Genomic DNA, 18,508 nt, shown 5'->3' on the forward strand with positions numbered 1-18,508 from the left:
AGTGAGTGAGTGAGTGAGTGAGTGAGAGAGTGAGAGAGAGAGACAGCAGCCAGACCTAAAGACAGCTGTCATCATCCAAGTTTGACCTTACTAAAAAATTAAATAGAAGTAACAGGTTCACTCTGATTTTCTTCAAATGTTCTGTCCTTAGCCCAAGAGTCCATGTGTCAAACATTACTCTAGTAGATAATGAGAATCCAAAGAAACAAACAAAATCATGACTAATATAAAGGCTGAATTAAAAGTTTAATTAACTGTGAACTTGCCCACATAGAGATGCCCTTGTCTCTGTGCATTCAGTAGAAAAGAAGCATTTATAAATCTATTCTGAGAAACTCTGGACACAAAACTCACCACCCAATGGAGCCAACAGCACTAACCAACAAAACCAAGTGACTTTTTGGTATGGAGATTTTCAATGCAATGTAGTGTCATTCAGAATGTCATCTGGCAACAACAAGACGGGTAGAAGAAATAGAAAGTTATGACAGTATGCCAAAAATAATATTTTCTCAGCCAGTGTTGGGTGAATTTAAAAACATTTGCTTCTCCAAGTACAGCTGCAGTCAAGATTTTAAAACTCCCATGATGTAGAGAATAGGTCGCTTAGGGAAGTTAAGCTTACTTTGGTGGGCTTTTGAACTTAATTAAATTTTCATCATTACATTATAAAACAGCTGCATTTTCCTGAATGGTCCTTGCTGTCACAGATATTTGCACTGTTATATACTACCCTACCAAGCATAACTGCAGTAACTACATTTTTGGTCAAAATTGAGTTATAACTAAAAATGAACTCCTTGATGTCTGTTTTAGATTTTAATTTTGCTTTATTTCAGAGACATAATTATTTAAAAACACAAAATCCAACTCAAAACCAATCAGTAATTGCACTGACCATGGTCTGCTTTGGAGATATATATATATATACTAATTTAAACATAAAAATAATATCAATTATACGTTTTTGAAAGGGAAATTATTGTATAGATAGTGATAAAGTAAAAAAGTACTAAATCAATTTGAAAATGTTTATTCACTGAAAACAAAATATAAAAGCTGAAAGAAGACAACATTATAGTTACTCCACTCTGTTTTTGCATTCCTATTAGAATCTTTTACAGCAATGCAAAACCAGAGTGCAGTAGCTACGATTTTGGGGTCAAAGGTCAAATAAATCATCATGATTTTTAAGCATAAAAATGACATCATCAATACATGTAGAAATAAATGTCATATCACTTATCTACATATAACCAATTTGGCTAGCCAGTTAAAACATGTTAAAAAAAACTTTAAAGCAGTTTTTCTAAGTTTTACCTTTTGCGTAGTTACTGCAGTTAGGCTTTGTAGGGCAGAATAGACAGTCAGCAAACAAGAGTCTACAGCCATGCTGGCAGCTCTGTGAGACAGTAATTAGGCATAGTGGAGCTATATGCTATGACAACATGCTCACAAATGCTACTACTGATGTTTTAACAGGCATAATACTAGCATGCTAACATCTGGTAATTGGAATTAAAGACAATTTACGGCTCAGGCTGATGGTGATATATTTAGGTATAAAGTATAAACTTCTGACCTAATGATGGCTCAAAATGAAGGGTCAACTCGTCACCAAAGTACTCACAGTTCATCCTAACTTTGACATGGTTGTGTTAGCCAAACAATCCATCCAAATCAAATCAAAATTACTTTATTCATCCCTGAGGGGAAATTCAGTTAGTCTGGTAGAATCTCTTGAAGAATGAGACAGCCTGAAGGCTGTAGGAGCGAGTGATCTTTTAAATCTCTCCGTCCTGCAACGGAGAGAGAGGAGCCGTCCACTGCTGTTTTTTTGGTCCATAAAGGTTTTGTGTAGCGGATGATCTGGGTATTTCAGGATGGCCTCGAACATCCAACAGTTGCTGAAATATTTCAGTCCAGTTCAAAGTTGTGGACCATCACACTCACATCGTCATCTGTAAATCCTGGCCATAAACATGCTCAAAACATGGTCAAACTGATGATGGCAGCATCTTTGAAAACTCTCCATCCAAAAACAAATGGAGGAGAACGAATCCTGTGACAAAGTTAGTGCTAATAAATGTTTAAACGTAAAGTTCCAGCACACACCAGGATACTCAGAAAGACCCTGTTTTTTTTAAAAAAATCAATAAATTACATTCAAAACAAAAAAGAGCAACACATTTTTACTGTGGTTTTTATTGCACCAACTCAGCTCCCTGGGGAGAAGCACTGCTGTGCACGAAGTGTTTTAAGTTAAAAAAAGAAATATTTTAACTTCTTTAGGTTAGGTTCACTCTCTGTAATAAAGTAAATGATACATTAAGACACATACAAGCGTTTCATTCATTTAAATCAAAGGATTTTTTGAGATCACCAGCCAGGCAGGCAATAACTGAGACTATTTAAAACTTAAACAGTCTGCTGTCGATTTATGGTATCTATAAACTGGCTGCAGAAAAGAGAGGTCATAGGCTGAGAAGAGGAAGAGAAAAGATGAAAGTGAGAGGAGGGATGGAGGAGTGATTTGCAGGAGAGGGATGAGAGGAGAGGGACGGAGGAGGGAAGCAAAGGAGTGAAAAATAGAAGAGAAAAGGCATGCTAAGCTCGATCAATAGTAATTCTCCATGTCTCCGCAGAGGGTTACCTCTGCACTTGCTTTTTTCTCCCTCTCACACCAATATTTCCTTCTCCTCCCATCTCTTCTTTGCTGATCTCTCCTCTCTCTTCTCCTCCCATCTTCCTCTTTTTCACTCCTTTCCTTTCCTCTCTGCAACCCTGTTCGAGGCTTTCAGCTCGGTCCTCTGCACCCTCTCATTTTCACCCCTTCCAACCCTTTTCATTTCTCTCTTCCACCTAGTCTTTTCACTTACTCCCATATTGTGAATTCTCTGTGTGTTTCAAGCCTATCTTCCAAACACTGTGCAAGAAAATGGTATAAGAATAGGGTAAAGCTCACTATTGAACTCATGAGGTCTCTAAGGACAGGGGTATACTGTGGCCAGGGATCAGTATGATGTCAAGCGCAATAAGATGGCTTTTACAGCGCTGCTTGAGGCATCAGCATGATGTAGCAAAAAGCCACATGAACGGCTGCGAGTGAATGTACAGGTCAACACGACTCACACACACACCATTTGAATTTGCATCCAAGGTGTTTTGGATCTTCCAAGTGTATAAAAGGTTAGGATATGATAAATATGTTTGTGGATGAGTTGCTGCAGGTGAACATGTGTTTCTTCAAGGCTGTGCATGTACAATGAGTGTGTGCGGTGTGTGTGGGTGTGTGAGCAAACCGTTGCTAATCCCCTGAACTCATTAGCCTAATTGGACAGTCTGCAGAGAGCTCCACATTGATCTGGGCCTGTTATGATTCTCCTCCTTATGAGTGCTCACTCTTTTCTGTTTCTGCCTCTCCCTGTCCTCCCTCTTCCTGTCACTGCTCTCTCAGATGTCCTCCCTCTATTCCTTTTTTTCTTCTGTTCCCGCTCGATGCATTATAATCTTTGTCTCCATAGACGTACTCATCCTGTCTGGACACAGCTAACTACCCCAGAGTTGTTACCATTCTCTCTTAATGCCTGCTGGTGTTACAGCGTTTTTCGATCCATTTAAATTTGCAGCTTGCTGGCACTAACTTAAAAGAAGCAAATCTAGTTATTGGCTCTTGGCAATGACAATACCTGGATTTCCATTAAAGTATATTTATGGGAATGATCAAGTAGCTATCAAATTAAAAAGATCAAATGGATAGCTGTTTTCAATATCAGACAATTATCTAACATAATTTACACCCAGGGAACAGACAACCAGCTTCCAGAGATACTGTTATCTTTGGATGCGGAGAAGGCCTTCGCCCGGGTCGAGTGGGACTACCTCTTTTCAAACCTGTCAAGGTTTGGATTTGGTTCTGGATTTATTTCCCTAATTAGACTATTATATATTAAACCTCAGGCCTCCGTACAAACAAACAAACAATATTAGGTCTGATTACTTTCCACTGAACCGCTCTACAAGACAGGGATGTCCTTTATCACCACTATTATTTGCATTAGCCATCGAACCGCTTGCTATCTCGCTACGCACAGCAAAGGAATGCATAGGAATAAAAAGGGACGGGACTGAACACAAAGTGTCGCTATATGCAGATGATTTATTATTATATATCTCTAAACCTTTAATATCATTACCAATTATTATGTCCATCTTATCAGAATTTGGAGTTGTCTTAGGATATAAACTCAATTTATCAAAGAGCATTTTATTCCCAATAAATTCAAAAGCACGCAAAAATACTCATGTTTTCACGTCCTACCCATTTACAATTTCAGACAAATTCAAATAAATAATAAATTGGGAATTAATATAACCCAGGAATGCCCCAGTCTTTTTAAACATAATTTTTCAAAATTATATGACAAAACAATACAGGACTTAGATAGATGGGCTAATTTTCCAATTTCATTAGCAGGTCGAATTAACATAATCAAAATGAATATATTACCCAAGTTTTTATTCCTTTTCAATGCATTCCAATCCTCATCACCAAAGCTTTTTTCAAGAAGTTATATACTTTAATAATCTAACTTTATATGGAATAAAAAGACTCCAAGAATTAAGAAAAGTTGGGCTGAGATCACTTTGTCACCCTTAAAAAGAAAAGTTGGGCTGAGATCACTTTGTCACCCTCTACAACCAGTCATGGCAGCTTGTTGCACAGAGAAGGCTAAATGACAGGATCAGAGAGGTTCTACATGTTTGCTGCAGCAAATTATATTCAAGTGAAGCTGTTATACTGACAACGGAAGGCGTGTGGACCCGTGTGGGCACTGCGTGGCTCATCTCTATTTTTTTTTTTACGACTGATCTATTTTTATTTTCTGTTCAGCTACTCAGCCCTCAAACAGGTAAAAACTGCTGAAGGACTTGTAAAAACCCCAGTACAATCCATTAAAAATGATTAAATCATTGTGCCAGAGGTGATGCCAGGAAGCAGAGCAAGGTTGTGGGTATTTTTACATTTCAAATGAATGTGTATCCATGATCCTGTCGTTAAAATGATTCAATTAAATAATTCAGTTCTAGTTATCGTAAGCTACAGCAAACCCTGCATAACCAACCAAATTCTAATTAGTTCATCCTTGGGTCTAAGTGGATGTTTAACTAGAATAAATTCCAACAAAGGGTTCCTGAGGTATCACATTTACAATAAAGTAATGCTCCTGAAAGTGGCATATAGACCAGAAATTGTTTCCCCCCTTCTGATACATTTAAATGAGCCTAATTTGTTTTCCTGTCCTGTGAGTCCCAAGACAACCAAATTAAAAGGTGATGACACACACTCTGCCATCAATATCCCTAATAAATTCAAAGCACTGGGGCTACCTGAAACAATAGAAAGTCAACTATTCTAGCAGAGTAGATGACTGCCTTTGAGAAAAAATAATGTGGAAATGAAGGGGGTATTGTTTCTAGATAGGTCAAATCAAATTGTATCTCTGACGTGGTGATCACAAAATCAATGGCCTGTCTTGTGTTTTTGTTTGCTGACTTAAGTCTTAATATCGACTGCCCCCCTGTTCTCCAGTCGTCCAAAGATAAATGGATGACCCTGTGTGACCTGGAACCCAGAGGGAAAGGCAGTGCAGTCTCTCTGAGTGTCCACAGTGAGAGAGCGAGAACGAGAGGGAGAGAGGAATAAAAAGGTTGTTAATGAATAACTTCAACTATTCATCTCCACCATCCCACCTGTCTCCCCCTCCCTCCCTCCCTCTGCCTGTCTCAGCAGGAGTTACTTGATAATGAGGTGTGGTGTTGTCAGAATCACAGCTCATGCTCATCCATCCAACCTGCTTAGTAAGGGGCATGGCACACCACTGTCTGGTGTGTGCATGCAAACACACAATAGACACACAAAGATATATATAAACACAAACACAAGGTCAAGAGACAGATGTCAGCAGATCCAGGCGTGCATGCATGCTGAGACACTTGCAGAACACATATGCACACGTAGACTGAAGAATAAGTGAAATACATGCTGTACGAGTCAGCAATGATGGAGTACACACACACACACACACACACACACACACACACACACACACACACACACACACACACACACACACACACACACACACACACACACACAGAGAGAGATAGAGAGAAAAGGGTAGGAGAGAAACCTTGTTTGACCTCAACTTGTCAGATAAGGCTATGGCATTATCACTGTAATAAGCCTCAGTGTATATGCTGTACATCTGTACAGTTTGTACTATATCTGTGTGTGTGTGTGTGTGTGTGTGTGTGTGTGTGTTAGCAGAGTCTCTCTCAGGTATCTCAGAGACTCAGATTGCTCTACTTCTACTGCTCTCTTCTCTGCATCCGACCAGCTCCTGATCTCTGACCCATTTCTGTCCTTAAAAAAAAAAAAAACAAACTTTCTTTCTCTCCTTCCTTCCTTCCTTCCTCTTGTAAATCCATTCATACGCTGTGTCTTCTCTGTCCTTGTCTCTATCTTTCAGCATATTATAATCTCTCCTTTCCTCTACGCTCTCTCTCCCTTACAGGAGGGTGAAGGGTAAGTGAAGATCGTTGGGCCCCAGTGGAGAGGCCCAGACATCGTGTGTGTGTGTGTGTGTGTGTGTGTGTGTGTGTGTGTGCTTGTGTGTACCCCATCATTGCTCATCTCTGGCAGCCGAGCTGGCTGTTCCCCGAGCTACAAGCTACAGAATAAATACACTTTAAATCACCACACACATGCACACACACACACACACACACACACACACACACACATGCTGCTCCCTGGCAGCACTTTGCTGCTGTTAAATGAGGGGTCTGGGGAGTTGTGCCGGCAAAGCCGTTGGCTACTCTCTCACTCTCCTCCTCTCTGCATGCACTCCAGTCAAACACACACACAGGAAAAATAGGCCGAAGTTTTGATGGGCAGACCGTAATACGTCAGGATATTCTAATGTTAAATTAATGGGATTCTGCTTAGAGAACACACCAGACCAGGGACATAAAGACGCTGTCTGGGGAGACACTGGGTTCCAGAAAGTAGTGGCTGAGTGGACAAAATATCAAGACTATCTCTTCTTCTTAGAATCTCAGAATCTCTCTTTTTGTGTGTGGGATCTTTGAGTTTAAATAAATGAAATTAAATGAATGAGAATGAGAATCGAACCAAGGTCTTCACAGTGAAATGGTATGAGTCATCAGCCCCACTAGTATGCTCAATCCTGCTTCATCTCTCCTTTCTGAATGCCTCGGAGGGATTTTCCCATTTTTGCGACAAAAATTGATTTCGCCAATCACTTATAATTTGGTTTCCAGAGTTCAAAATCCTTAGTCTGTTTGATTCAGAGGATAATACGAGCCATACCTTTTACACTGTCACTGGTATCATTGTTATGCATGATTGTGCGGAATGGAAAGGGAACTCTAAAAGCAAAGGCATACAGCAATATTTTAGTCAATAATGTACTTCAAACAGCTTGGCTTGCACAGAGTCCTCACCTACGCCTCATCCAACACCTTGAGTATGAACTGGAACACCGACTGTGAGACTACTGGCCAACCTCAGTAATGGTCTTGATGTTGTTGAAAGCCTACCCAGATGGGAGAGGAGGCTGCATAACATTACCCAAGGTTTTGCAAATTAGATACGTGTAAAAACGGCTCTATTTGGGTCTCAGAGGGCTAATTCTGTTACATAAAGAACTGCCGTTTTTCGTTTAATTTTTAATAATTCTTTTAGTTGAGACTGAAAGAGAAAAAAGGAGACAATCATCTCACTTTAGCATGATTTTAAAACTGACACCACCTCCACATTCAGTGGGATTCTGTATCACTCTCCATCGTCTGTGGAGTGGGCGTGGGTGCAGGTGGTGCTAGCCCTCCTCCCTTCTCTCTTCACTGCTTCTCTCTGTGCCCATTTCACTGTATATTTTAAACCAGTGAAGTGTGTCAAACCTTCGTCATGCTTTAAGACAGCTAAAGTCACCAGGGCTATGTATGATATTTTTGTGCAGCTTTTGCAGCTGCTGAACCTGAACAAATGAGACAAAAAGAAACCAGGTAATCCTCAAAGCACTTGCAAAGGGTGAGATGCACCCCTAACTGTGTCCCTAGTGTCTTGGTGTTCCTGTTGCTTTTTGCACAAATTTAAATGAGGTAATATGCATATTTTTGATGCAAAATTGGCTCCATTCTGTGCAAATGAAAAGTTCACAAAAATCGGCGTCAACAGTCACATGCAGCTACAGCTAAGTTGAGCATCTTCAGAGACTCAGTGGTAACTGATTTATAAAATATGTCCATTCAAACACATTTATTTTGGGACGCAGTGACAGTTGTGGTTTAAAAAATAAATGAATAAAACTCTCCTGCATTTTTGAAAAAGATTAATGAAAATATATATTATATATTGTTATTACATAAAAAAAAAAATTATTATTTCTTCTTTCTTCCTCCTTCGCCAAATCCTGCCCACATATTTTACTTTCCTCTCTATATTCGGGGCTATTTTAGGGCTCTCATAAGTGACGCATTGGCTTCAAGCGAATTTATCCTTTACCACATGGATAATCACAATCAGAAGCAAAAAAGGACAAATTGCACTTAGCAGCAAAACGTTATTGTGTTTGCACTACACTATCATAAGTGCAGTATCTTTTGTGAATTGAACATTGAGACTTATGCGTAATTCATGGTGTTATCGTGTGTCCGCAATCCATTCTTTGTGAATTCTCTCCTTTAAGTTTTGGACTTGGACACAGTAAACCTAAGTGAAAAATCTGCAGCTGTTTGAAAATTAGTTTCAGTCGTATTTTGCCGCCAACAGCTTATAGCTGTCTAATGGTGGTGAAATAATAATGATGTTAGACTGATCTGTCTACTCTTTCTTTAAATATATATACTCCAACTGTGCCAACAGTTAAATGAAACAATGAAATCTGACAAAGTGGGATTACACACACACACACACACACACACACACACACACACACACACACACACACACGACTATATATAACCCTGACCCCCGGGCTGTCAGTGCATCTTGTCCTCATCCAGCTCTGTGTCCTTCCCACAGTGTAACATCAACTAGGTTAACTGTGGCTAATACGGCACAGCACTGCTGTCCTCACTGTCCCATCTTATCTTTCCATGCATCTATCCTACTCTACCTATGCATCTTTCTATCCTTATTAGTCTGAAGTAGAAGAGTTGTGTCATATTCATAGGTCACAGGATTGCAGAAATGTCTCATCCTATGGAGACCCAGTGATCCTACAGGTTAGCATAACAACCACACCACAGAACGCCGATTGGTCCGAACAACAAGCACATTACTTAAAGCCTGATAGATGGATTTTCATTTGATCTTGTGATCCGACAATTCTAGCAGGATCTTATGATATTGCAAGAGTCCAGCTGCTGTGGTAAGGTAAGAATGGCAGGGCTTTCCACTGACATTAGGAAACATTTTAGGTCATAATTTATGTAAGAAGGTGAATCGTGATCAAAACATCCTACCAGCAACATTATGCCTTGTGTGTTCCTGTGCAGAACACAGCCAGATGTTGATAGGACTATTTAACAATTCCAGAAGGGTGCAGCCCTTTGAGAATACATGAAGTGGAGTGGTTTCAGAAAATTGATGAAAAAAGATGAAAAAATTCAGTGGGTAACAGAAATTCACTTCCAGCACTCTGACTTCGATCACACTGTCTAACTAGTTTCATGCAGAATGATTATCCACCCTTACGGACTTTATTGAAAGAAGTAACAGTAATATGAAGAGGACTGCAGGTGATTCAGGGCTGCAAAACAAAATGTGCAGTAAAACTACACATCCACAAGTCTCGTGTGGCTTTTAAAAGGTAACAAAAACACTTTTAAGAAATAAAAATGATATGTACCTTAGACTTATATGAGAAAGTTACGGCTTGTTGAATAGCTTTGCTTTGGAAGGAACTGCAGGGGGAAAAAGGATTCCAGTGTTCCTGTGCAAGCTTTTACAGAATTTTTTTGCAGTTGTCCTGCAGAAACTATGAGAAAAGTGTATCCTATAGACAGTGCCACTGCAGTAACTCCAGGCTGAATTTTTGATTGATAGTGCTGGAAAACTTTTGCCTCGTATCAGACAGAATTGTCAACCTGTTCCACTCTGTATCCATCTTCAGCCTAACACTCTAACCGATTTCCTTGGGGGAGGGGGATTTGATTTTTCTGAACCAATCACTAGAGGCCAATGCATCTGCCTGAATCTACTGTCATTTTAAGTTGATACTGATGCGTAGCCATGCCAACATATTGGTTATTCCAAGCTATATTGAGAAGACATGCTGTCTATAAAAGTGCATAGTTGACAATGCTTGACGAGAGCTGGCAATGGCGTTAGTCCCGCCTATGGGCACAGTTTGGCTAATCAATAGCTTACCCACTGTGCTCAATGGATTGATCGCATTAATAATGACAAACTGCTGTTTTTCATGTCATAATGCCAGACAAATTAGCCAACTCTGAGGAGTTGGCAGATCTTAACGTCTGGACCCAGTAAAAATAAATCTTGCAGTCATTTTTTTTAATAAGGCTGTCAATCGATTAAAAAAAAAGTAATTAACAACACAATTTGCTGTGATTAATCACGATTAATTACTTAAATAAATAATAAGGAAGACCTTTAGATAACCAAAGAACCCATTTTCATTCAGTTACCTTGAGCTCAGAGGTCAAGTGACCCCTTTGAATATGGCCACGGCAGTTTTGCTCGCCTGAATTTGGCCTAACTTTGGAGTGGTAGGTCGCCCCCTTCCCGGCAAGATCAGAGGGTTAGTTCACAGTGGTTTTGAGGTCTTACATGGCCTGACTGCAGCCACAGGAGCATTACTATGAGGCTGGCAAGCAGTTTATCAGTGTTCCAATTCATCTTTATCATCTCATCTTTACTGTATCTTTAAAACTGCCCCCTACAGCCTAGAACTTTATTTTGTGTTAATTGTGTACACTTTTAATGCATTAAATATCTTAAAATAATCCTAGGGATATACAAATCCAGACAAACAATAGTTGAATATTAACTTTTCCTGTAACAGTTGGTGGTTGTAACATTTAGCTAGTATAGCATTTTTACAAAATACAAATTTATAGCTGCATTTGTACTTTTACACACTGATAGAAAAAATGAAAAAGTAGGTAAACACACTCCAGAGGCATTATGGAGCAAGCCTCATCAAACTGATTTATTCTCCCTTCAGTTACAGTCTTTGTGCCCTTTCTGCTTCAGCCTTTGTCTTTGAGGCATAGAGGCTATTTTCTCATTTATACAAAAAAAGAAAAGAAAAGAAACAAGTAAAATCAATATATCCCTCGCCTTGTCTTGCCATCTCTGCTTTCTTAAAAATCCTTCAAAACAAAGTCTATGGTATTCAGCCAGACTAAGGACAGCTGTCATTGTTAGGAGGTTAAGTTATTAATAAATTTGATGTGAATGTATAAAAGCTCAGGCAGTGACATTCACAGGAAAATGAATGTGTCTGTGGCTATGCTCTGTCGCTGAAGAAGGTAGTCTGAGAAGTGAAAGCTACCATAAGAAAGAGATTAAAAAAAAGAAATTCCTTACCTGAGGCGTTTTTCAGGTAGCCATTGGGGTCCGTTGTGGTGTACATGACATAGGGACCTGGTTGGTTGACACCAAAAGGCTGCAAAAACACACATGCCAACACCAATAAAAAAAACTGAGTATTCAAGTATCTTTTCACATCAGCTGTCTGTCAGTGAGGGTGAAAGAGGACAGGGAGAAACAAGCAGGGAGGGCTGAAAGAGAAATAAAGGAAGACAGGAGAGAGAGTGGGAAGAAAGACAGACAGGCATGTAGTCACCACAGTGACCTTGAGCAGTTTTTTTGTGTTTTATTTTCACTAGGTGACATGGCAAATGTCTGACCTAGCTGGCTTGAATGTGACTGAGCGTAAACGAGTGCGACGGCTGCGTGTTTGTGTGCCTGTGTGGGCGGATACGGAGGGGTTGTCTTATCTCTTCATTACGAAAGGATGACAACTAATGAAGAGATCTGTCGAGCCATCCTTCGCTTTACATCAGCTAATAACGAGCTTGTTACACATGCAGACATACACACTGCGAGAGAGAGACTTGGCCCTTTATGCTGTGACACTCAGCGGTCGGGTGAGGAAGGAATAGAAATGAGGTCAAAAAAAGAAAGAGAGAGAGAGAGAGAGAGAGGGATGAGAAAGCCACAGAGGAGCAGATTAGTGGGCTCAAAGACAGACGAAAGAGGAAGAGAGGTGTGACTAAGAAGAAGAGGAGCGGGAGAGTGAAATGAAAAGATAGAGGGGGTGATGGATGGGAGAGGAGAGGAGTAAAAACAGCCGCAAGCTCCACTCGTCTCCTGCATTCATCATACCTTTCAGTTAGACAACAAGCGGGTGGAAGAGTAGACAGACAGAGAGCCAAAACAACTCTAATACCAGCAGCCTCTTGTTGATGTCAAAGCTAATGTGTTTTGCAAAGGGCTTTACACTGGTGAAAGGTTATATAAGGAGAGATGCAATTGGCCGACGCATTTCTGCCTGCACATGATCATCCGACATTAGCTCTTTGGGGGTAAATAAAAGCAACTTAAAGCTAACTGCTCCAGAATCTGGTCTGACTCCAACAGTGCATTATTTTTAAAAGATCATATTGGTATGTTTTCCATACCAAACCTTATACCCCCTTCAGACCAACACAAAGGACTTGATACAATAACATTTTTGTGTTCTAATCTAGAACTAGACTCCTGTGTCTGTTTGTGGCAGTTGTTCTTGCATGAGGCCCAGTGATGTGGGTCGTGTGTCATGAGGCTATCTGTATGGGTCAGTGTAGTCAGATGACCCTCCACTATTACTGACCAGGGTTAGAAGAAGGTGAACTGATTTTTCCTCTAGGAATGGAAAATAATTCAAGATACCAACTATAAAGACCTTGAGCGAACAAGGGGAGAGGGGGAGTGTAGACAGACAGATATATATATATATATATATATATATATATATCTGTCCACATGACTTATATATATGGCTTGACTGGGGTTCTATGCGAACAGTAAGAAACAGGGTAGCAGATGTTGCATGTATGACAATTGAATCTTGTGACTGCACTGTAATCATGTTGTCCAACTCTTGTCTTGTGTGTTTAGCGTAACCATTTTGCTTTTGTGCTGCGTCTTGGCCAGATCACGCTTGGAAAAGAGGTTTTAAATCTCAATTTGTTTTTTTTTTACCTGGTTATATATGGATATTGATTGATTGAATGGGTTGAATGCATAGATTGGATGTATGTGTTGGATGCATTTCCATTAGACCTGTGGCATATGCACATCTGTTGTCTGAAAGGGCTGTTATTCTGCAAATCAAATCACGAGCCATAGCCACCAGATAAAGGTAGAACAGTGTTTGCTATATGGTGCTTAGCTAATTAAAACTCTTTACTGTCACTGGTGCAGTCTGCATATTTGGTACAAGCTGATTGCTTTGCCTCTGGTACTGTTGCTTGCAGCTTTCTCAAGAACCACTCATCCAAACAACTTCACACTGCACTTCTTTGGGCCGTGAGCAGTACACCTGCCATAACATGGTAGCATCTCCTAGCAATGCTAGAGTATATGCTTCATTTGCTAACAGCTATTTAGGAGCAGGCTATTTCCGGGAACAAAAGTGCTCATTTTGGAAGCTACATCGCTGATGCTTGAAATGTTTCCGTTGGCTGCAATCTGTTCTTGAAAGTACTTTAGCGAGCAAGAGAGAGTGAGCTGTGCCCAACATGCTGCTCGGTGGTGTTGCAGTTAATAAGGGATCCCCTTTTAAAAACTCAAGTACATGAAGTACTGATAAATATGTTCAATAGATCTAAAGAGCTCATATTCGACACTGCAGTCTGTTGGGTTCCTGGTAATACAACCGCCAAGTATGACTGAATGATTGGATCTGTTGTGGAGAAATTTGAAGGACAGACATAGACTCCTTTCATTTTAGTTAGATGAAAGACCTAGTAGTAAGGCTCTGTCTAAACCAACATTAGCTCTGTAAGAAAATCAAAGAACTGAACTGGCCCACTGTCTCAGGGTCACCTGAGCAATGCAATGCAATGGATTCTGGTAGAGCCCAGCTTTGTCCATTTCAAAATGTACAAAGGCACATTCCTGGAAGATGACGTTGTAGCACTAATGGCATATTTCTACTGTTTACCTGGTGCATGTTGGGTTGGAAGATAAAATAGTTGCTGCAGTGGATGATAAAAGCTTCCCTCATATATACTGCAGTGAAGTGTTTTGGTGTTTGTTAAGCCTTCAGACTGATGCTCTATTAATCAAACTGGCCTTCCTGGAATACATCTTCTCACTAGAATATAAAGCAACAAGTCCCCATCAACATTTCCACACAAAGCTGTTTTCAGTCTTAATGGCTAGTTAGGTTAAATTGGTGGGGCGTAATTGATTTGTCTGATTATGGTTTCTAAAGCCTTCAATGGGCTGATTTGCTATGAGACAATACCTTCTACAGAAGTAATACAAAGGCCATGTTTTGTTGCTAATCTTTTTTATTGAATTGTGAATATGTGAGTTGTATATTGCAGTATCTGTACCTTTTAAGTATGAACTGATGCTGCTTTCTTGACCAAGCTTTCCCTAATGAACTACAGTCGGCAATGGACTTTAAGGCCAAGCTGTGTCCTCTGTAAAGGGACAAATTTAACCTTGTTGCTGCTTGTGTGTTTCAAACTGATAAGCGCTGTCTGGCCTCATCGCGCTGACATGAAGCCTCGGATACCTCATAAACTTTCAGTATGTGAGCAGATGGCAAACTATGAGGAGATACCTGTTATTATAAAATTATGAGTACAAACCCAGTCTCTGCAGACTCCATAACTGTCAAAGTGTCCCTGAACAACAACAAGCACCAACCCCAAAATATATTCACCAAGGACAGGAGTTGCAAAACAGCTACACCTGGCATTTATTTGCCCTTGTATTAAAACACCTTATACTGATATTTTATTTAAAAATGCCAATCATACGGAAGAGCATAATGTATAGAAAGCATAGGCTACTAAATTGTTTAGTGTTATATAGTATAGACAGGTGGAAATCACATGCTGTTGTATTCAAAAACCTCATTTATTTTTGTGCTTTCCTTATTTTTATTCATTTCTTAAAGCTGCAATAAAAAATAGGTACTTTACATATAAAGAGGAGCTTATACTGCCTTAGAGCTCAAAAACACATCACCCATTCAAATCCCCTTCCTTAATTTCCTGAATATAAAAGTTGATCCTCCCTATAGACACGAAGTTTGGACCGCAGTCAGGATATTCCAGCCTATATCTCTCCTACTGCTAAAAAAATGCTGAGTACAGACTCTGTAGGAAGATAAAGATGTATGCAAGGAAAGATAAGTGCTTTGGGTACAAGACAGTACACCCAGAGAGACACACCTGGTCTGAGTGGTCAGATAGATAAGAAACAACTTTACTTTTTTATGCTTTCATGAGAAAAACAAAGGCTGATTTCTTACCTTGACATCTTCAGGACAGTCATTGGAGCAGAGGCCGCTGAGCACTGAGGAAGACAGAGGAGCCAGAGTCAGACATGTTGCTCAGCATGTGTTACATGTCCAACACTGTGATGGAGCTGCACCCTAAGGGCCACTCTACTGAATACCAACATGTGTGAAGCATAGGGGGCTCAAACTCCTGAAGAGAAACACACTTTTCTTACACAGTGACTCAACTGTGGCCGACATGATATAATTCATATTTACTGTGCTTTAGCGTTCCTCACGTTCACATTTTATTTCACACAATTGAATAATCTTTTCAGTGTGCTAGGTGAACGTGGACAAAAGAGACAACCGAGGAAAGAAGCGAGGGAGGGTTATAAATAAATTGCCAACATAAAAAATAAATGTGCACGCTATTAACTTTGTGCGTGTATACGTGCATGCTAAGGGAGCATTTCACTTATTTGTGTGTACAAGCGGAGCGAGGACAAAATCCGCTGAATTGCTAATCAGTCATTAGAGAAGTGACTTTATTAGCATACTAATAGGGTCCTGGGTTTAGGTTGCCTTGATTTGCCTGATGGAGTCACGCTGAAGCCCAATACTCTGTTAATAAGGTCTGCACCCGGTGCTGTACTAAATAGCAGCCAAACCCAATGCACCCATTCAAAGGGAACACCACGGTGCCCCTGGCTCTATTGTACTGTCAGTGGGTGGATGAAGCCTCGCTGTTGGTTTTTTTAACACTAATTTTCCACAAACAGGTTAATCACAGGCATTAACTATACATATGGCCTCAATAACACGTCTGAACACAAGTAAGTACCGTAATTTTGTGTACTTTTCCCCGTTATAGAAAGCCTTTTTAAAATGGATTGCTGTAAAGTTATGTGGAGCAGTGGCAGGTAACATGTGACTCTGGCATCGCTCTGGAATTCAAAGCAAACTGTGGAATGTAACCCTTTTACATGATTTTTATTCACCCATTCATTGTCCATAGCTCCTGAATTGTTTTTCTCCACATTCACTCAACACTGGTGGTTCATCTATTGATTTTCCTACACTCTTGGAATATTTATATAACTATGCAGCACATTGTGAAGCATTAATGGATGGTAACTAATAGAAAAAGCTCAAATAGAGTGGGTCTAAAGGGCAATCCACACTGACACTCTTTTATAAAACACCACTAGTGTTGTCTAAAGGAACAAATATACTTTTGTTTCTTTTCTAAACGTTTCAATTCAAACTATCTCTGAGAGACACTTGTGTAAACACACAACCCACTCTGTTTTCATTTAGTCTATTTGTATTTCTGCTGCATGCCGTGTGAAGCAAAAAGAGCCACAAAAAACAAGCAAATCTCAAACTTTCTCTTTGTTGTGCACATCTACAACAGTCAACCTCCAGTTTCACCATGTCCTCGCACACCTCACAATGTACAAGTAAAACTTAGATACAGAAGGAAAATTAAATCGATCAATCAAATGAATACTGGATGGAAATTAAGCCTATTTTCTACTTGTATACTTCTAATGTAGTGTTGTAATTTTAGGATTTAAAATGAAAAAGTCTGCATGTCCTTAAAACAGTCCACTGCTTCAGTCCAGGCTGAAATATCAACAACTGTTAGATTCATTTTTGTAAATATGGTTCCCAAAGGATGAATTCAGTTAACCCTGGTGATCACCTGAATTTTTCTTTGGTGCCACCATGAGGTTTACATTTGTAGTACGGTGCAATGGGCAAAGGGGTTGCATTTATTCTCTTTATAATCCCAAATTGTGTTTTGGGCGTGTTCCCTTGAAATTGGCACATTTGTATTTAAATGGCAGATTCTGCAAATTGGAGAAACGAGTGGACGCCATGCCTCCGCTGTCTCCCAATCATCCGTCCCATCAACAACTTGACTTGACTGCAAATGAGCAAATGCACTAATAATCTATTTAACTGAGTATACTTTAAACAGCAGAAGCAAAATATTGTGACATGGTCTTTAGACCATGTTTTTGTTGGTCAATTGCTCAATTACTACTTATTGCTGGCTCAAGGATGCAAAGCACCTGAGCCAAACCTCATTATTAAAACCAACACACCAATGGGTGCAAAGATGGGCGCAATTCCATTTCCTACTTACACTGTGTGTGAAAATGAGAGTTGTTTGAATGTGAAACTAGCACTTACAGTTGCCCTGCACTGTGAACTGCTTTGCGCCGGGTGTACAATAAGGCGATAATATGTCCAATACATAAAATACTTAAAAAGGCTGACCTGCTAGAGCAAACTTTTGAATTGCTGAATGGTTGTTATTATTCTCAAGTTAGTACTTTGCATCAACAGGTTTGAGTCTAACTACCAATGCAATGTATTTTTCTTGCAAAAGACAATAATTAAAAGGAAAAAACAAGACCTTGCATTTCTTTAACTGCTATATTGTCTAGTGGGAATTCATATTATACAAGTGGTACATAGCATACTTTAGAATGATATTAATAAACCAACATCTTAAAATGAATATAATACTCAAATTATACCATTATATTAACAGCAAACTCTTCATTTAATGTTATAATAAAATGCTGATTTATTCATATTACTGATCCAGCTTAAGAATAGTACATCTGCAGTGGACAGATGCAAAAGAAGTCAGAGACAGGAAGCAAGTCCCATTGTGCCAATATGTGCTACTTCTAGCCAGCCTCCTCCTAAGAGCAACTGTTCCATCTTTCATTTATATAACTGAAGTTATGGTGATAAATGCTGTTCAGATACTTTACATAAAGTGTGGTGTAGGTTGTGTGGGTGGCGTTGTATTGCTCGGGGGGTTTTGGTGGGCAGTTCCGAGTCAAAACGTCCAGGGCCATTTTTCATTCACAGTCCGTCCCTGCCTTCTGCCACCACTTTGAGTGAATAAACAAGAGGATATTTTTTCT

At 39.7% G+C, this 18,508-nt stretch overlaps 1 protein-coding gene across 1 annotated transcript in view; it reads right to left on the reverse strand.

The window, feature by feature from the left end:
- itfg1 (integrin alpha FG-GAP repeat containing 1) overlaps window positions 1-18,508 on the reverse strand; it is a 168,529-nt gene that overhangs the window by 22,122 nt on the left and 127,899 nt on the right. The window contains exons 13-14 of the mRNA XM_059351179.1: window positions 15,591-15,634; window positions 11,642-11,720 (exon numbers count right to left, since the gene is read on the reverse strand). Coding sequence (XP_059207162.1) covers window positions 11,642-11,720; window positions 15,591-15,634 — 123 coding nt within the window. The remainder of the gene's footprint in view (window positions 1-11,641; window positions 11,721-15,590; window positions 15,635-18,508) is intronic.

This window comes from Centropristis striata, chromosome 2, assembly GCF_030273125.1.
Source record: "Centropristis striata isolate RG_2023a ecotype Rhode Island chromosome 2, C.striata_1.0, whole genome shotgun sequence".
NCBI classification, from domain to species: Eukaryota; Metazoa; Chordata; class Actinopteri; order Perciformes; family Serranidae; genus Centropristis; species Centropristis striata.